A 21,666-nucleotide genomic window follows, 5' to 3' on the forward strand; every position below is an offset into this window, starting at 1 on the left:
TTAGATGGGCAAACTGTATAGAATTTAAGATACATAATTGAGCTCTATGGAGGTGAAATGGTTTCCTCAAATGAGTCTCGGAACTTTCTATTACACCAAACTAAAAAAGTTGCGCATCAGAGATCCTGTATTGCTATGGTTCCCCAAATACCCTGAAAATGAGGATCTAAGACAAAATTGCCAGCTTTTGAGGAGAGTAAGAATACCCATATGTGACTTCCATGCATTTGTCTCTAACTCCTAAATAAGCCTGTATTCTACGTGATGTTCAGTACCTCGTCAAAGATGCTTCTCAGATCTCAGGTCCAAGAAGCGGTATCTACCCTGATGGTTTGGTTCCTCTTAGAAAACAAAAGTTGAAAGAGCCATCATTTGTTTTTCCCTTTGACGTAACTGTTAGGAAGAGATGTTTTCAACAGGTCGGTCTTTCTCATCAGGGTGTCTCCATATGCCCTGCCTCACCCAACACTCCTTATATGACTCAGAAGAGGTGACAAGGGAAAAACTAATCTCAGGCAGAGCTAACTACCTCAGCTAATTCCCAACAGTAAAGCACTCTGCCTCCAACACTTTTCCCCTGCAGCGTGTAATCTTTTGAAAAATCCTGTGTGGTACCCAGTATTTCCTCTTACTTCCATACAACCTGTAAACTGAGACTCAGAGGCTTAAGCAATGGACCAGGATAAACTAATCAGTAAGTGATGGAGCCATTTTTGCTCCAAAATCTATGCATTTTCCATTGTGCTATATTACCTGATATAAAGCACTGTGGTGTGAATTCAGTCTTGACAGAAATTTATAAGGGAGAAATCTTCTAATACAAATTACTTTCCTCCCAGTCTATTTTTCACTTGCTTAATTCCATTTCCTGAATTGTTCCTACACATTTGTATCTAAGACATCTTCCAGAATTACCTGTTACAAAATAAATAATTTATGATTTCCCACTTTTAATGCACTAACACAGTGTTCTATAAAGCACAAACAATTTATTCTCCCCTCCTATCTCTAAGGATAATTCCTTCTTTATCAACAAGGCTAATAAAACAGTGTATCATCTGAAAATTAATTTGTTGTTGTTGGTGTGGGAGTGGAATATAGATATTTCCACTATTTTTCTTGGTATATCTAAGAAATGGATTAACTAACCAAAATGACATTGTTCTGCCTACAGCTAGGCAAAGGCCACGTGAAATTCAACCAAGAACTACATGCAACAAAACTTGTATGTCATTATTCCAGATAATATCTTAACATATCAGATCCCAGGCAGCTAATCAACATTTTAATGTGTTTATTTACAGTAAAATGTATCAGCTATCGGGTGCTTTTTTCAGTCAAATAATGTCTTTGTAACGTTCGGATAATTCAGACATAGTGTTGGACCAACATGATTTCACAGTATTTTAAATCACATTTTAAATCACCAGACTTCCCTGGTGGTCCAGTGGTTAAGACTCTGTGATTCCACTGCAGACGGCATGGGTTTGATCCCTGGACAGTGAACTTAAGATCCCGTATGCCTTGCACTGTGGCCAAATAAATAAGTAAATCACATGCAAACTGATGTATTATTTTTTTTATTTTCAGCAGCATTCTTTTTCATAAAATAACCTAAGACTCCCCAGTTCTACTTCTTAGGACAGCATATCATTTAATAATCTTCAGATATGTTTTAGTACACTACTCTATCCAAAATCTTACCTCTGCTCTTAACTCATAGACCACTCTGTCATTGCTGTTTTGAGATTTTGACTCTTCCCTTATAAGTCCTGATACTTCTTCCACTTCATTTTTATGTTGACCATGAAGAATGTCAAACTGCCAAAAGAAAAATTCATAATCACAAATTACAAAGGCTGGTTCCAGGATTATTCATATTAGTCTTTCATTTTGCTTTCAGTTTTTTTTTTTTTTTTTTTTGTGGAATCTGATAGGTTTTGTTGTTGCTATTATAGGTTTTGCAGCTGAACCGTGTACTTCTTTACACTTGCAGCTGAAAAATCCTGTGTTGGTGGAAAAGCAAATCAGCAAATCTTCATTAATCTAAATTCACCAATTGAAAATTAGACAAATCTCTGTTACCTCCACACATTCTTAATAATTGACCAACCGGATTCTAAACTAATCCAATTAATTCTGATCTTTCAGTCCTGAATATTAGTACCATAGTATTCTTTGTAATCCTACTTATGTATATTTTCTATGAAATATAAATAGTGCATAGATCGTAGCAGAGATAAATTTGGGCACTGGAAACAATACATCTATATGACACTCAAGTTTGTAAGACATATGTAGAACATCTATAGAAGATGCCAATTAATTGCCATAGAAAACTATGGCAGGAAAATGATATAAACAAACTCTGGCACATGCAGACAATGGAATATTATTCAACACTAAAGAGAAAAGAGCTGTCAGACAAATGAAGAGACATGGAGGAAATTTAACACATATTACTAAGTGGAAGAAGTCTATCTGAAAAGGCTACATACATAAAGATTCCATCTTTATGACATTCTAGAAAAGGCAAAACTATGGAGACAGTAAAAAGATCAGTGGTTTCCAGGGACTGGAGGAGGAAGGGATGAATGCTTGGAGCATAGAGGATTTTTAGGGCAGAGAAATTATTCTGTATGATAAACTCTAATGATGGATACATGTTGTTACAATAGTGAACGTCACTCAGTTTTATCCAACTCTGAATCCCATGGACTGTAGCCCACCAGACTCCTCTGTCCATGGGATTCTCCAGGTAAGAATACTAGAGTGGGTTGCCATTCCTTCTCCAGGGGATCTTCCTGATCCAGGAATCAAACCTGGGTCTCCTGCATTGCAGGGAGATTCTTTAACATCTGATCCACGAGAGAAGCCCATATAGTTATACATGTATAACATGTTGATATATATTTGTCTAAACCAATAGAATGTATAACACCGAATGAACCTTTAAGTAATTTGGGTGACTGTGTGTCAATAAATGAATAAATGGGGTGAAGGATTTTGATAATGGGGGAAGCCACATATGAATGTGGGGTGGGAATTACATGTAAGTAAGTGTAAGTGAAAGTCACTCAGTCGTGACTTTGCAACCCTATGGACCATGGTCTACACAGTCCATGAAATTCTCTAGGCCAGAATACTAGAGTGGGCAGCCTTTCCCTTCTCCAGGGGATCTTCCCAACCCAGGGACTGAAACCAGGTCTCCCCATTGCAGGTGGATTCTTTACCAGCTGAGCCACAAGGAAAGCCCAAGAATGCTGGAGCGGGTAGCCTATCCCTTCTCCAGTGAATCTTCCTGACCCAGGAATCAAACTGAGGTCTCCTGCATTGCAGGCAGATTCTTTACCAACTGAGCTATCAGGCAACACCACCTTCCATTCAATCTTGCTGTGAACCTACAACTACTGGGAAAAAAAATTGTCTATAAAAAGAAACATAAGGATGAGAAAAATCCTAGAAATGCAAACAATGATTTTCCCCTGTAGCCGTTCTTAGAAGTTTTCAGCAGGATCATAACATTTGATATACATTTAATATGTGGATATATGCACATGTGCTTTTTGTTTTGTTAACATGTTTTTTTCATACTATGTAGATAAATATTTCCAGAATTAAAATTACATAATTGGCACACAACCAGACAATAAATCAGAATATAAAATCTATAATTATATCACTTATGTAAAATTTTTAAATAATGTTACTCATGTTATTATTGTTAATAATAATATTGCATGCTTAGTCACTCAGTCATGTCCAATTCTTTGCGATCCTATGGACTGCAGCTCATCAGGCTCCTCTGTCCATGGAATTCTCCAGGCAAGGATACTGGAGTGGGTTGCCATTTCCTACTCCAAATAGTAATATTAAGCATATACTAATCTCAAGAAACCAGGCTTGATATATAGTTCCTTACTTAATGCTGACAGTAATCCTTTGTGTTAGGTCTGTTTATTACCCCTTAAAGAAAAATAAACCATATTTTCACTAGGCTTAAGTAACATTCCCAAATTCACAAAGCTAATAACTGGAGGAAGAAAATTTGAGAATGTTCCTGCCAAATTCATTACCTGAGTTATTAATCATAAACCAATGCTCCATCTATAATTATAAAACTTAGTGTCTTAATAATTTTCTGAAAAGCAATAAGCTTATAGAAATAGATAGCAGAAGGAGCATAACAAAAGACACCAACACCCCAACATACTAGAAAGGGACCACAGTGAAAGGAGGAGCTGATTTGCCAACTACACAAAGGCTCCACGTTCAGTGCTGGTAATGTGGAAAATGCACCATGCGAGGCAGGAGTGCAACAGGACATCATGCAACAAAGTCCACTAAACGGCTGTCTCCACACGTTTCTCTCCACTTTCATGTCGGTTAAATAGACAGCGTGGCGTTAATCGCTGGCCAAAATAAAATAAAGGTCATTTTTCTAATAAAAGAATAACAAAGTGCAAGCAACAGGTTTGAGACTGGTCATCAGAATAAAATTTAACTCATGCTGGTAATTGAGTGCCCCTCATTTCACTTCTGAAATCTTGGTCATTACTTCCCAGGGAACTAGATCAATAATCAGCCCTTCTGTTGTCAACAGAACTTTCAATAAACCCCTCAAAGGAGAGAAGAGGGAGGAAAACACATTTTCATACATGGCAGTAGAGGGAATCCACATAAATTACCTAAAATAATTCCATTTTATTTCATCATTGTGAGTGGAAAATCAAGGATCTCTGGACATTGGTAGAGCCTCAAGAGTATTAAAAAAAATGTGACCAGGACTAAGGAATAGAATGTCTGATTAAAAAAAAAAAAAAACAGGAAAAATGATACAATTTCAGATATGAAAGAGAATGTTTTATTAAAAATTTAATCACTATCTTGAGGAAAAAATGCATACATAATTGTTTTTATTGTTCATGTCCAACTCTTTGTAACCCCATGGACTAAAGCATGCCAGGCTCCTCTGTCCTTCACTATCTTCTGGAGTTTGCTCAGATTCATGTCCATTGAGTCAGTCATGCTATCTAACCATCTCATCCCCTGCCATCCCCTTCTCCTCTTGTCCTCAGTCTCTCCCAGCAGCAGGAAAGAATGCCTCTCCAATGAGTCAGCTCTTCATATCAGGTGGTCAAAGCACTGGAGCTTCAGCTTCAGCATCAGTCCTTCCAGGGTTGATTTCCTTTAGGACTGACTGGTTTGATCTTGCAGTTCAAAGGACTCTCAAGAGTCTTCTCCAGCACCACAATTAGAAAGCATCAATTTTTCAGGCCCAGCCTTCTTTATGGTCCAATTCTTACACCCATACATGACTACCAGAAAAACCATAGCTTCGACTATACAGACTTTTGTTGACAAAGTAATGTCTCTGCTTTTTGATATGCTGTCTAGGCTTATATATTTATAAATATATATTACATTCATAAATTAAGGGCAAAGCTATTTCAAATTTTAAAGAACAATAAAACAACATTTTTAGCATATGCTTAGTCATCCTTCCTTCAAATAAAATTTACTAGAAGAGTTATAAAACAGAGTTAAATATTGGAGGGTACCCATTCCCTTGATGCATTCAATCCTTTGGACAGCTCATGCACACTCATGGTACTGCACGTCAATCAGAACTCTAACAACCTCCAAATGTCTAGTTCCATCCTGAAGGTGTTCCCCTGAACTCCTGATTCACACACCCAACTTTCTACTTATCACTTCCATAGGATTCCAAAGCTTAACATTTTGTAAAGACTAAGTACTTCTCCTTCAAATGTTCCTCTGCTGTGCTGTGCTTAACGTTGCTCAGTCATGTCCAACTCCGTGCAACCTCATGAACTGTAGCCCACCAGGCTCCTCTGTCCATGTGATTCTCCAGGCAAGAACACTGGAGTGGGTTGCCATGCCCTCCTCCAGAGGATCTTCCCAACCCAGGGATTGAACCCAGATCTCCTGCATAGCAAGTGAATTCTTTACCATCTGAGCCTCCAGGGAAGGGCAAGAATACTGGAGTGGGTAGCCTATCCCTTCTCCAGGGGATCTTCCCAACCCAGGAATTGAACCAGGGTCTCCTGCACTGCAGGTGGATTCTTTACCAGCTGAGCCTCCAGGGAAGCCCTGTTCCTCTGCTAGTCTTTGCCATCTCAGCAAAAATCACTTCTATCCTTCCCTTTGATCAAGCCCAAAATATTTCACTTATGCTTAATATTTTTTCTTTGATGTGCCATATTCAGACTAAAAACAAATCAGCTAAACTTAGCCTTTACATAATTTACTAAATCCATTCACTTTCTAACTTCACCACTACAGCCCTGGTCAACCACCATGATCTCGGTTATTTTAATAAGCTGCCACACTCTCTGCTTCTCCTTGTGGATCTGTATTTTCTTTCTCAACACAGCAGTCAAATAAAGCTTTTTATAAAGTCAGTCAAATTATGTAATTCCTATATTCAAATCTTTCCTCAGGCTTCCCAATCCATTCAGAGTATAAATCAAAATCTTTATTAGCCTCTTAGTTCTATAACCCTCAGTTCTGGTCTCTATTTATTCCAACCCCTAATTCTAAACCAGCCACTCTGACTTCATGTTTCCTACAGACTTCAGACAAGCAAGAACAAAAAAGAAAATAAAAACAATAAATAAAATATTATAGAGCTAAAGCAATTAAAATATAACAGAAAAAATGATTAGCATATTAATGAAACAACTATACTCCCTCCTATTAAAACAATGAGTTATTTTCTTTAACAGGTTCTTGCTGGGGGCAAATTACTGAATTCTTCCCAGCCTTGTTTCAAATAATGAAAACGAAAAGAGTGGAAAACAAAATGGAATTCTAGTTTCCTTCCTACTCTAAAAGATTCTAGAGTCACAGAGTTCCCCAACCACACCTTGCTACGTTAGAAATATCTTTGTAACATAGGTAAAGAAAAAAATGAGTTATTTTGATCATTTAAAAATATTTTGAACTCAAAACCACCTTAATTTTGCCACTTAGCTCTTCAACTTAAGGTTTAAATTAATGGTGTGTGCTTAGTCTTTCAGTCTTGTCCGAGTCTCTGCAGCTCCATGGATTGTAGCCCACCAGGCTCGTTCATGGAATTTTCCAGGCTAGAATACTGGAGTGGGTTGCTATCTCCTACTCCAGAGAACTTTCCAGACACTGGGATCGAACCCACGTCTCTTGTGTCTCCTCCACTGGCAGGTGGATTTTTTACCACTGGCACCACCTGGGAAACCTTTGGATTAATGGAGCTATAACTAAAAATCTCTATGTAGCAACTGAAAAGTTAAAAGTCATGGACAGGCAGATGCTAAAAGTTATTAATTCAGCAGAATTATGAGTGTCATCCACAAATGATATATCACATTAGTTAAATTGGATATGACAGAAATAGGAGGTGTCTGATGAAGGGAATGAGTCAGCATCAGAAAACATTTTCCAAGTTTATGTTCTTTTATGTAAAATTCATTTAAGTGTAGTCTCTTGCTGCAATAGTTTTTTTTGAAATTGCATCATAATATAATTCCAAAATTCCTCTTCAAAGTTCCTCTTTTCACACTGCAGTATTTGTGAAAGGTTAAATCAGGCAACTTATCACATCTCTGACTTCAGAAATATCTGCCATAATTTGCTTCTGGAAAATTAGCAACGTTATATGTAAATGTTTACTTTAATACATTTAGATTAGCATAGAGTAGAAAATCTTTCTGGGGAGGATGTCTAGAAAACAAAAATATTGTGTAACATAAATTAAAATATTTTCTTATTTAATCGGATAATATAGGAGAAGGAAAACGCATTCAATGTTCAGTTAATCACCAAACATCATGGTTTCTTTCACTTGTATATTTCTCAACTTTCCACATCTCTGCACATCCCCCACCAAGCTTAGGGCATCTGATTATTTCTTTCTGGATTACGTGACAGACTCAGAACCGTTTTTTCATCACCCATGCCTTCCAATTTCTTCTTTACACTAAACTTTGAGTCATTTTTTATTAGAATCATATTGACCTTGGTCAACACACTTCTGTGGCTCTTCCCATTGCTTTTATGTTGATACATAACATTTATAATTTGGCTTTGGGGATAAGTATTGACTATCAGCTAGTTCAGAATATATGACCAAGTGTTTAACAGTTAGGCAGGTGAGGATACCAGATTCTCATGAAAAGTGAGGAATGTAGGAAGGAGACTGCCCCAACAGAAGGCCACGCAGGCACCTCCCTGGTGCTCCAGGGGTTATGACTTCACCTTCCAATGTAGAGCATACAGGTTCCATTCTGGACAGGCAGCTAAGATTCTACATGCTCAAAGCCAAAAAAAAAAAAAAAAAAAAAACAGAAGGAATATTGTGACAACCTGAATGAAGACTGAAAAAAAAACCAGGAGAAGGCTCTCCAAATGCCACTCTCCCAGGGACAGCTAGCAACAAGGTTCAGCTCTTTCAAATAATTTGAATTAACCATAAGCATACAGAGAAGCCTCCGAAATGTCATCACTTATAGATTCAAAACTTAGTCAAATATTCTTTTAAGTAAACTTTACCTAATTCCCTCCCTCAGCCTGAAAAAATGGTAGTAAACAGACTAAAGGATGTGTAACTACCATTAACACAAATTTTACTGTATCTTTCAAGTCAAAATAAAACACTGATTTTAGTGGTCTTTAAAACTCTTTTGCTCTCATGCTAAAGTATCCTTTACGTTTTTAAAGTGTGTCTTAAAATATTATATTTATTTAGATTCAAAAAATAAAATTTCTGGTGAATTTTATCTATTGACATTTTAAGTAAAATGGTTGTATCATGCTTCACGCTGCTGCTGCTGCTGCTGCTAAGTCGCTTCAGTCATGTCTGACTCTGTGCAACCCCATAGACAGCAGCCCACCAGGCTCTCCCGTCCCTGGGATCCTCCAGGCAAGAACACTGGAGTGGGTTGCCATTTCTTTCTCCAATGCATGAAAGTGAAAAGTGACAGTGAAGTCGCTCAGTCATGTCCAACTCTTTGCGACCCCATGGACTGTAGCCCACCAGGCTCCTCTGTCCATGGGATTTTCCAGGCAAGAGCACTGGAGTGGGTTGCCAGTTCCTTCTCCAATGCTTCAAGCAATGACATATAAAAACTACATAAATGTGATATTCACTCTCATTTGTTAAAAAAATTATATCATTAATTTTATTTCTTAAACTTTTATTTCTATTCCTTCTCTTTCATGTCATCACACTGTAACATGTGTTTATACTTGAAAAGGTTTTTACTCTATAAGATGCAATAGAAATATGTACATAAAATATGTATGCATATATTACGATTGTAAGGTTCCAAATGTTAAAAAGTGTATCTTGGATTGAATTATTTTAAAGATTATTTCAGGTACATGGTTTTGTAAAAATAAGATCAGATAGCACATATTGTGATACATAATTGTTAAATATAAATTAATCATTTACTGGCAATGCATCTTTTAATGAGATGGACACATTTTTCCAATTAATTTGTGTATCCATGGATGAAATTACTTATTGATAGAAATGAAATAAGAATTATCATCAGTTTTATTTATTCTTTTTTAAATATGAACCCTGAGAAAGTTGATCACATATCAGTTTGTTAGTGCTATGCGGACATCCAAAAACCTTCTTCTTATAGGAAGAATACACTACCTAAGAGAACACTCTGAAACAATTACTTACATTAAACTTATTGATCCAACCAACCTTTTATAAGAAATATAGAGGACAGACATATTAAATAGCACCACAGGATGCAATCTCTAAACCCCAAAATAAAACTTTACAAGATAAGTGACTTGGCTTTTTAAGTAAATTATAAAAAGGAAAAAAGGAGAAAGAAATATAAAGAAAAACCTACATATTAAAACACACTTACAAAGACATATCCAATTAAAATGTCTGAGCTTCATTTGAGTTTTTATTCAATTGAGTCATCCGTGAAAATAAAATTGATGTTTATTTAAAAACTGGACATTTGAACACTGAGTATTTGATATTAGCAAAGTAATGTTAATTTCTCAGGTTTGAAAATGATATTGCTGTGTTTAACAAAAAAAGAGGCCTTATGTTTTGAGATATAAGTGAAAATGCTTCCAGATGGAATAATGCAATTGGGAATGGGGATGAAGATCATAGAGGTTTAAAAAAGTCCAGCCATGAGAAAATAATTACTAAATATAGTGTATGGGGTTCACTGGGGTTCTTTATAGTATTTTCTGTTTTTGTATATAGAACATGAAACTACAGAACATTAAAGTTTTTAGGGAGGCAAAAGCATGTTTTAGATTTTTAATTTTAGAAAACAGGATTTTTAAGGATTAGCATCGTTTAATTCTTAATTAAATATTACCTGAAGCTGCACATAATTACCATAGTGTAAGACTAGAGGAAAACAACAGAATGGGAAAGACTAGAGGTCTCTTCAAGAAAATTAGAGATACCAAGGGAACATTTCATGCAAAGATGGGCTTGATAAAGGACAGAAATGGTATGGACCTAACAGAAACAGAAGATACTAAGAAGAGTTGGCAAGAATACACAGAGGAACTGTACATAAAAGATCTTCACGACCAAAATAATCACGATGGTGTGATCACTGACCTAGATCCACATCCTGGAATGTGAAGTCAAGTAGGCCTTAGAAAGCATCACTACGACCAAAGCTAGTGGAGGTGATGGAATTCCAGTTGAGCTATTTCAAATCCTGAAAGATGATGCTGTGAAAGTGCTGCACTCAATATGTCAGCAAATTTGGAAAACTCAGCAGTGGCCACAGGACTGGAAAAGGTCAGTTTTCATTCCAATCCCTAAGAAAGGCAATGCCAAAGAATGTTCAAACTACCACACAATGGCACTCATCTCACACTAGTAAAGTAATGCTCAAAATTCTCCAAGCCAGGCTTCAGCAATACCTGAGCCTTGAACTTCCAGATATTCAAGCTGGTTTTAGAAAAGGCAGAGGAACCAGAGATCAAATTGCCAACATCTGCTGGATCGTGGAAAAAGGAAGAGGGTTCCAGAAAAACATCTATTTCTGCTTTATTGACTATGCCAAAGCCTTTGACTGGGTGGATCACAATAAACTGTATAAAGTTCTGAAAGAGATGGGAATACCAGAACACCTGACCTGCCTCTTGAGAAATCTGTATGCAGGTCAGGAAGCAACAGTTATAACTGGACATGGAACAACAGACTGGTTCCAATTAGGAAAAGGAGTACATCAAGGCTGCATATTGTCACCCTGCTTATTTAACTTCTATGCAGAGTACATCATGAGAAACGCTGGGCTGGAAGAAGCACAAGCTGGAATCAAGATTGCTGGGAGAAATATCAATCACCTCAGATATGCAGATGACACCACCCTTATGGCAGAAAGTGACGAGGAACTAAAAAGCCTCTTGATGAACATGAAAGAGGAGAGTGAAAAAGTTGGCTTAAAGCTCAACATTCAGAAAACGAAGATCATGGCATCCGGTCCCATCACTTCATGGGAAATAGATGGGGAAACAGTGGAAACAGTGTCAGACTTTATTTTTTGGGCTCCAAAATCACTGCAGATGGTGACTTCAGCCATGAAATTAAAAGATGCTTACTCCTTGGAAGGAAAGTTATGACCAACCTAGATAGCATATTCAAAAGCAGAGACATTACTTTGCCAACAAAGGTCTGTCTAGTCAAAGCTATGGTTTTTCCTGTGGTCATGTATGGATGTGAGAGTTGGACTGTGAAGAAAGCTGAGCGCTGAAGAATTGATGCTTTTGAACTGTGGTGATAGAGAAGACTCTTGAGAGTCCCTTGGACTGCAAGGAGATCCAACCAGTCCATTCTGAAGGAGATCAGCCCTGGGATTTCTTTGGAAGGAATGATGCTAAAGCTGAAACTCCAGTACTTTGGCCACCTCATGCGAAGAGTTGACTCATTGGAGAAGACTCTGATGCTGAGAGGGATTGGGGGCAGGAGGAGAAGGGGACAACAGAGGATGAGATGGCTGAATGGCATCACTGACTCGATGGACATGAATTTGGGTGAACTCCGGGAGTTGGTGATGGACAGGGAGGCCTGGCATGCTTCGATTCATGGGGTTGCAAAGAGTCAGACACGACTGAGCGACTGAACTGAACTGAACTGAAGACTAGGAAAAATCAAATACTCATGTTTGAATATATTTTATTAGGGCTAAAGTGTGTGATTTAACTTCACCAAGTAAGAAATTAGTACCAACTTTGGTAATAATGAAAGAATATCTTTCTTTTCTGCAAAGTTTTAGAAATTGAAATGTTTTTCTTTGTTTTCCTGTTTAGTCTCCGTCTCCTGATGACCTATACATCTGATGACCTATGTATCTGACCCTGGTAGCTCAGCTGGTAAAGAATTCGCCTGCAATTCAGGAGACCCCAGTTCAATTCCTGGATGGGGAAGATCCCCTGGAGAAGGGATAGGCTACCCACTCCAGTAATCTTGGGCTTCCCTAGTGGCTCAGATGGTAAATAATCCACCTGCAATTCAGGAGATCTGGTTTCAATCCCTGGGTCTGGAAGATCCCCTGGAGGAGAGCATGGCAACCCACTCCAGTATTCTTGCCTGGAGACTCCCCATGGACAGAGGAACCTGATGGGCTACAGTCCATGGCGTCCCAAAGAGTTGGACACGACTGAGCAACTAAGTATATGCACCCGAACATCTGTCAAAATCAAAGCTTTTGTTTAGAAAAATAATATCATTTAAAAATGTTAACCTCTTGCTTCAGACATGCATAAAACAGCTAAATGTTAATACATTTTCTTATGGGAAACAGGTGGAATAGGAAACGGCAACCCATTTCACTGTTCTTGCCTGGAGAATCCAATGGCCAGAGGAGCCTGGCGGATTACGGCCCATGGGATTACGGAGAGTTGGACACAACTGAGCAACTAAGCATGTGTGGGAAACAGAAAATTATGCCTCCTAATTTTTTTCTAAAAATTAGAAAATTTTTCTAAATATTAGAAAATTTAATGAGTTTTCCATTAAAAAAAATCAGCATGTTTATGTTCTTTATTAAGTTGTCATAGGAATAATTGGTAAGAAGGCAGATTATAGAAACTCAATTTAAAAATCTACATAAGTTGAAAGAAGCCATTTAAAGTTGCACTTCTACGAGATGTCCAGCATGGGTAAATCTACAGTACTACATTAGGTCAGTGATTACCTAAAGCTGTGGGGATTTTAGGGAACTAACAAGTGACTGCTTGAAAGATCTGTTTCCTTGGCGGCATAGACGGTAAAGAATCCGGCTGCCAACACAGGAGACATGGGTTCAATCCCTGGGTTAGGAAGATCCCCTGGAGAAGGAAATGGCAACCCACTCCAGTATTCCTGCCTGGAGAATCCCATGGACAGAGAAGCCTTGTACAGTCCATGGGGTCACAAAGGTCAGACAACACTAAGCACACATGCAGGCTAAAGGATCCAGGGTTTCTTTCTCAACCGATGATGATCATGGTGACAGTTGCACAAGCTGTAGTATGCTCTTTACAATGAATTGCATGGTATGTGAATTATATCTCTTGTTGTTGTTGCTTAGTTGTTAAGTCATATCTGATTCCCAGTGGGCTTCAACCTGCCAGGCTCCTCTGTCCATGGGATTCTCCAGACAAGAATATTGGAATGGGTTGCCATTTCCTTCTCCAGAGGATCCTCCCAAACCCAGGTATTGAATCCACATCTCCTGCATTGGCAGCTGGATTCTTTACCACTGAGCCACCTGGTAAGCCTGAATTCATATAAATAAACCTATCAAAATATGTAAAAAGGAAAGATTAATCAAAAGAATTACAGCAATTAAATCTTGTAATTTAATTTTAAGTCACAAAGAGCATATGTTAGAAGCATTCTTAATCAAACAATCTGAAACACAGTACAAGTTTTCACCTCTTTAATTTGTCTCCTTGGCATCCCTATTTTAGGAAGAATCAAGAAGCCTCCTCATCCACTTCTCTTTGTAGATAATTTATCATTGTGAATGTGATTCAAAATCAATTCAAAGATTTCATACTTAAACTCTCTCTGTCAGTATTAAAATGGCACTTGAACTTTTGCATATGATGCTGTTTGTAACATAATTACACTACTCTCGGAAACATTCCATTTTACATGATTTTTCACTACTTTGGTACCTTGAAACTTGTTAATATGTTCTTCCTTTCCCCTAACATATGGCATTTCAAAATCATTGGAGATTTGAACCTGATCTGTATAAGTCTTTCCCATGATGAAAGAGCTGACAAAATCAGTTTTCTTCTTTGGGACTTTGTGGCTTTTGTATAAACAATGCATTATCTAGAATCAGCGAAAACCATCTATGTAGTGAAAAAAAAGTCAGAACAATGGAAAATAGGCCAGAAGTAAGATGTCATAAACTATATAAAGCATTTCTTTCTTTTTATATTGATGTGACTAACTAGGAGTACATGTAGATCTTTCAATGCCAGTTATGTTAATACAACTGGAAAAGAGAAAAAAACCATTGAGCAGAAAGAAACTAGAACTTGCAGAGAAGATATGGTCAGGTTATAGATTTTTTGGTAAAGTTGATGTATTTTGGTTCTTTAGCGAAACAGACCAAGACACGTGTCTGTGTGCTCTGTTACTTGCATGTAGGTCAGACTTTTTGTTTATTCAGGCCTTCAACTTATGAGATGAGGACCACCCACATCAGGAAGGGCAATGTGCTTTACTGTCTACTCATTCAAATGCTACTTTCATCTCAAAACACACTCACGGACACACTCAGAATAATGTTTGACCAGATACATGGGCACGTGGTGGTGGCCAAGCCAAGTTGAGCTTTAATGTGAAATTATCACAGCAGGTTTTGGGGATTTCCACACTTCCCACCCTCCTCTCCAGGTCATGTTTTAGAGCAGCAGATATCAGTTCAAGGTGTGCAGCAGGATAATGAGCTTCTAAATACACAGATAATCATCACTCGTAACCAATTAAATCAAAATCTTTCAAGAGATACCTAGACATATATATTTTAAAAAATTATTTTCAGTTGAATCTACTGCATTTTGCTAACTTGGTACAATTGAAGAAAAAGATTATTTACTCTTCCTTTTATAATATCCAGATTATCCATGTGAGAACCCTCGTGAGATTTCATCAGCACCTCCTTTTGTGTATGCTAGATGATGTTAACGTGAATATAGAATTATATATTCCATTGGCTTTGATCGCAACCTCAGAACTATATTACAAAAGAAAATTGCCTCAAGTGACAATTACACATTTTAAAGTGCATTTCAAAGAATACTCTTTGTTCTAGCGTGTCATCTGCGCCTTTTCAGTTCTCCCATATGATCTCTGTAAAAATACCAGCTAATGGAGCCTTCTGTCTTTATGATTTCTCCACTCTCTTTAAAACTACTGGTACTAATTAGGATGCACCAGAGCCTAGAAGAAGAGGGTGTGATGCTCTGAGTCTCCACCACGTCCAGAGCTCTTTCTCATCTGAGCAGCTACACTCAGTTCCTCCCACATAACGTGCCACACTTGGAGCTGCTATCCTGGACACAGCCCTGAGGATGCCTTATTCAGACGCTGCTGTTTAGAAGGTGATCCGTGGCCTAGAAAATAATCTAAGACCGGAACCCATTTACCAGGGGGTAATAATTAGGGGACACAATGGTGGAAGGAGAGGGGGTACCAATTGAGAGAATAGCATTGAAATATATACATTATCACGGGTAAAAAAGATAGCTTCCCAGATGGCACTAGTGGTAAAGAACATGCATGCCAACACAATAGACATAACAGACTCAGGTTCAATTCTTGGTAGGGACGATACCATGGAGGAGGGCATGGCAACCCACTCCAGTATTCTTGCTTGGACAATCCCCATGGACAGAGGAGCCTAGCAGGCTACAGGCCATAGGGTTGCAGGGAGTTGGACGTGACTGAAGCGATCTTGGCTACGGGGTTTTTGTAGGAAAAAAAAAAAAAAAAAACGGGAAATTGTTGTACAACACAGGAAGCTCAGCCCCGTACTCTGAAATGACCTTGCGGGGTGAGATGAGGGGCGTGGGGTGGGAGGGATGTTCCAGAGAGAGGAGATATATGTATACTTATGGCTGATTCATGTGTGTTGTATGGCAGAAATCAACACAACATTGTAATTATTCTCCAATTAAAAACAAATTTGTGAAAAATGAAAAGGGATTGTGGAGGTGGTGGTTTAGTCACTAAGTCCTGTCCGACTCTTGCAACCCTACCAGGCTACTCTGTCCATGGGATTTTTCAGGCAAGAATACTGAAGTGGGTTGCCATTTCCTACTCCTGGGGATTTTTCCAACCAAGGGATCGAACCTGGGTCTCCTGCACCACAGGCAGATTTAATACAGTCCATGGAATTCTCCAGGCCAGAATACTGGAGTGGGTAGTTGTTCCCTTCTCTAGGGGATATTCCCAACCCAGGAATCGAATCGGGGTCTCCTACAATGCAGGTGGATTCTTTACCAGCTGAGCTACCAGGGAAAAGGGGTTGAAAACCACATAAAACCCTGGACATAGAAGTTCATACCAGCCTTGTCCATAATTGCTAAAACTTGGAAGCAACCAAGATATCCCTCAGCAGGTGATTGATAAACTTTGGTACATCCTTTCAATGGAATATTATTTAGTACTAAAAAGACAGGAGCTATTAATCCATGAGAACACATGGAGGAAAGTATATCATTAAATGAAAGAAGTCAATCTAAAAAGGTTATATACTGTGTGATTCCAACTCTATGACATTCCGAAAAGGCAAATCTATGGATACAATAAAATATCAGTGGTTACCAGGTGTTGGAAGGGGTGGGGCAAGGAATGATGAATGCATGGAGCAGAGGATTTTTAAAATGGTAAAAAACACTACATTTGATAGCATCATGGTGGATATATATCAGGATACATTTGTCACAACCCATAGAACGTACCCTATGGTACATTCACACTGAGACTGAACCCTAGGGTAAATGGTAGACTCTGAGTGATTACGTGTCAATGTACTTTCATCCTTGGTAAAATGCATACCATTCTGTTGAGTGATATTGACCATTGGAAAGGCTTTTATGGGCAGGGACAGGAGGTATAGGGGAAATCTCCACTAAGGACAACAGTTCAGGGGTTCCTTCAAAAATTAAAAATATAAGTACCATGTGATCCAGCAATCCCACTTCTGGATATATAACCAAAATAATTGAAATCAGGGTCTCTAAGAGAGACCACCCACATATGTGGGTGCACGCGCGCGTGCTGTCGCTTCAGTCGTGTTTGACTATTTGCAGCCCTAGGGACTGTAGCCCACCAGGTAACTCTGTCTAAGAACACTGGAGTGGGTTGCCCTGCCCTCCTCCAGGGTATCTTCCTGACCCAGGGATTGAACTCTCAGCTCCTGCATCGCAGGCGGATTCTTTACTGCTGAGACACCAGGGAAGGCCCTCCTCATATTTACTGCAGCATTATTCACAACAGCCGAGACAAAGGAAACAAGCCAAATGGCCATGAATAGTGAATGAATAAAGACAATGAGGTATATACATACAGTGGAATCTCATTCTGCCTTAAAGGTAAGGAAATCCTGCCGTTTGCAACATGGATGAACCTAGAGGAAATTATGTTAAGTGAAATAAGTCAATAACAGAAAACACAGCATGATGCTCATATGAGGTGTATCTAAAACAGCCTGATTTACAGAAATGTAGAATAGGATGGTTGGAGAAGGCCATGGCACCCCACTCCAGTACTCTTGCCTGGAAAATCCCATGGATGGAGGAGGCTGGTAGGCTGAAGTCCATGGTGTCACTAAGAGTCAGGCAGGACTGAGGGACTTCACTTTCCCTTTTCACTTTCAGGCATTGGTGAAGGAAATGGCAACCCACTCCAGTGTTCTTGCCTGGAGAATCCCAGGGACAGAGGAGCCTAGTGGGCTGCCGTCTATGGGGTCACACAGAGACAGACACAACTGAAGTGACTTAGCAGCAGCAGAACAGGATGGTTACCAGAGGCTAGGAGCAGGGGAGGGAAAAATGAAGAATTGTGTTTAAATGAATAGAAAGTTTCTGTTGAGCAAGATGAATAAGTTCGAGAGATCTGGAGTCCAGCATAGTACTTGTAGTTAACAATACAGTATTGCGGTTGTTGTTCTTTAGCTGCTAAGTCACGCCCAACTCTTTTGGACTGTAGCCCACCAGGCTCCTCTGTTCTTGGGATTTCCCAGGCAAGAGTACTGGAATGGGTTGCCATTTCCTTCTCCAGGGGATCTTTGGATAATGGGCACAAATTTTTCAGATTTCTTTATATCACAGTTTTTTAAATGGTGTACTACGCATTCCTGTTTCATAGCTGCTTCCTTCACTCAGGTGTATACAATCAATACCTTTGACGTCAGTATATACATAGCAGAGGTGACATGAGCAGAATGCCTTGATCCAATCTCCTTTTCAACATGAAAACTGCCTCGAAAGTAAAAAAAAGCTCATGCTATTTACTAAAAGCTGGCTCCTTATCTCCAGAATGGTCTTAACTGAGTATCCCTGTATAGGGATTTCTTCCAGGAAAAGATAAAACCAGAATTTTTGGATTTATGAGGCATGCATCGCTGGAAAGTGTCCTGTCAGCTAGAATAGAGAATAAAGATGTTCACAGATAGACTACTAGCCATGGCCACTGTGTAACTCCCTTAGAGATCTTATCTTTTATCTTTACAATCCTCTTTAATCATCATTCTCAAAGTATTCATTTGTGTAGGCTAATTAAATATCAGCTGACTTCTCTGTAATATATTTAAAATTTTAAATTAGTATTGGTTAACTTAATCAGATACTAAAACATCTGATTTCAACCTATCATTTTTCTTTACCACTTTATGTTTCTATTAGTACAAGTAAAGTAGGTTCTGAGTAGCCTAATTTTCTTTCATAATACTTATAATAGCCTCAGAGTTAAGTCAGTCATATCAGTGTTCTGAGGGTTACCTTGACGATGTCATAAATTATCCACTAGTAGTTCAATTAATTCTGACTTACATAATTTAGTGCTTACATTATTCTTAACTACGTTTGTTTTAAAAGGTCTTGAAGGCACTTGTATGAGCAAAGTGATGTCCCATAGGCTTCATTGTTCTTATACATTTATAGAATTCTAATATGGTATTTTATCAGTATCACTCTTTCTCATGATAAGCTAATTTATGTCTTGCAAAGAACAAGTTGAACAGATTTTCATGATGCATGGGACGATAGATGTGAAGGTTCACTTCAGTGCCCTGGAAAATCTAAAATCTTCAGCGATGTACGCAGCAGCCTCTCAGGTGATAAGAAAACTAGTCTAGGATTTCACCTACTCTCCCCAGGTGCTGCAGTGTTCAAGAATCTGCCCGCCAATGCAGCAGACACAAGACACTGGAGTTCTATCCATGAGTTGGGAAGATCCCCTGGAGAAGGAAATGGTAACCGATTCCAGTATACTTGCCTGGAAAATTCTGTGGACAGAGGAGCCTGGAGGGCTACAATCCATGAGATCACAAAGAGTTGGATACGACTGAGCGACTAACACTACAAGTATTTAAAACAAATATTTATAAAAGAACACTGTAACTGATAAACTACTAGGGATGTTGCTATTATCACAAGAAGATAGATTTCTAAACAAAGTCCCTAAAAAGACACCAGACAAAAAAACAAAATTTTCAAAGAAAGATTTAAAAGTTAAAATTTCATATTTAGCTTAAGGCCAATTTTAAAATACTAGCAGTTTTCTCTACATATGGTAAAAAAAAAAAAAAAAGCTTCAATTATGTAAAGAATTAGTTACTTATTGTTAAAGCAAGGTATTATCAGTCAGTTCAATTCAGTTCAGTCACTCAGTCGTGTCCGACTCTTTGTGACCCCATGAATCACAGCACGCCAGGCCTCCCTGTCCATCACCAACTCCCGGAGTTCACTCAAACTCATGTCCATCGAGTCAGTGATGCCATCCAGCCATCTCATCCTCTGTCATCCCCTTCTCCTCCCGCCCCCAATCCCTCCCAGCATCAGAGTCTTTTCCAATGAGTCAGCTCTTCGCATGAGGTGGCCAAAGGACTGGAGTTTGAGCTTTAGCATCATTCCTTCCAAAGAAATCCCAGGGCTGATCTCCTTCAGAATGGACTGGTTGGATCTCCTTGCAGTCCAAGGGACTCTCAAGAGTCTTCTCCAACACCACAGTTCAAAAGCATCAATTCTTCAGCAAGGTATCATACTTATTTGTAATTGATAATACTTATGTGAATATCTGATTCTCTATATTATGAGTTCCATAAGAATGGGCATTACGGCACTCTTGGAATTAATAATCCAATTTCAAATCAATATTCACAGACTCACAGAGGGAAAGCTGACTGAGTATTAAATTCAGCATGGGAACAGCATTTTGAATATAACCGTCTCTACTGCTGCTCATTGTCTAAGTTGCATTTTAAATACCTATTAGATTTTACAATTAAATTCTCATATTTACTCTTCTCTAAATGTCAGTAATTTAAGAATGATTTCCCTCTAAAGCACACCACACTTTCAAATACATTTTAAAAAAACTTGGTCTATTAAGCACATCTGTTTCCAACTCGAAAAACTGCTAATCTCTCCATTAGCAGTTTTTAGCCAGGCAGGTATTTGTTTGTAAGTTTCAGGCATTTAAAAAGAATTACGCAATATTCAAAAACTTTTATAGATGAAAATCTACAGTGAAAGGAAGGGTCATTTATCAGAACTATTGAGAAGTGGAGTAAGAAAGGAGAATTCACATGAAGTTCCAGAGGATGTATCATGCTAACTTTATCTGTCAATCAACTTATTTGAATTTTAAATATTTCACACTTATAACTCTGTACAATGACCCTTCTAAATGTACTGTAAGATTCCTGTCTCTTACAATCTATTATAAAACAATTAAACAAAGAATATATAAAAATTACATGTGACTAAGTATTTTTATTGTCTAATTTTTTTAAAACATTCTATAATGTTTTATAAAAGTAAATTATATGTATATACTACATGACTTCCAAAGTCTCTGAATATCACAAATTCCCTTTTAGAACAGGGAAAGAAATATTGAAAAAAAAAATCCCATGTAGGGATTTCTCTGGTGGCCCAGTGGTTAAGACTGTGCTCCCAATGCAGGAGGCCTAGGTTCCATCCCTGATCAGGAAACTAGCTCCCACATGTTACAACTAAGGCTTGCCACAGCCAAATAAACAAACAAACATATTTTAGAAAAATAATTCCATGTAAATAATTCAAACAATATTTTTTAAATCTGTTAACTTTTCATCCTCTTTTTTTCATTCATTGCCACTTTTCTTCATTTTTCAAATTTTTAGTTCATTTAACTGAAAGATGCATTCAAAAGTTCAGACACTTAAAAAAATTTTCCTCAACAATTTTGAAGCTTCCTCTATTCCAGACATTCTATCATTTTATCTAGTAAAAGGATCACATATGTTTTAATATACATTTCTGCATGGGCATCAAAATATAGACCCTATTTACACTGTGAAATTCTATGTTGGTTTTATTTTTTTCTCATCAACAAAGCTGTGTTAAGCAATTTAAAGTAGACATTTTCCAATTTGATACCCTCAAATA

The 21,666-nt window shown here is 38.1% G+C and overlaps 1 protein-coding gene across 4 annotated transcripts in view; it reads right to left on the reverse strand.

The window, feature by feature from the left end:
* CCDC102B (coiled-coil domain containing 102B) overlaps window positions 1-21,666 on the reverse strand; it is a 281,611-nt gene that overhangs the window by 203,409 nt on the left and 56,536 nt on the right. For all 4 annotated transcript variants that reach the window (XM_019987018.2, XM_070778681.1, XM_070778680.1 and 1 more), the window contains exon 5: window positions 1,705-1,821. In XM_019987018.2, the coding sequence (XP_019842577.2) occupies window positions 1,705-1,821 (117 nt within the window). The remainder of the gene's footprint in view (window positions 1-1,704; window positions 1,822-21,666) is intronic.

This window comes from Bos indicus, chromosome 24, assembly GCF_029378745.1.
Source record: "Bos indicus isolate NIAB-ARS_2022 breed Sahiwal x Tharparkar chromosome 24, NIAB-ARS_B.indTharparkar_mat_pri_1.0, whole genome shotgun sequence".
In the NCBI taxonomy this organism is placed as follows: Eukaryota; Metazoa; Chordata; class Mammalia; order Artiodactyla; family Bovidae; genus Bos; species Bos indicus.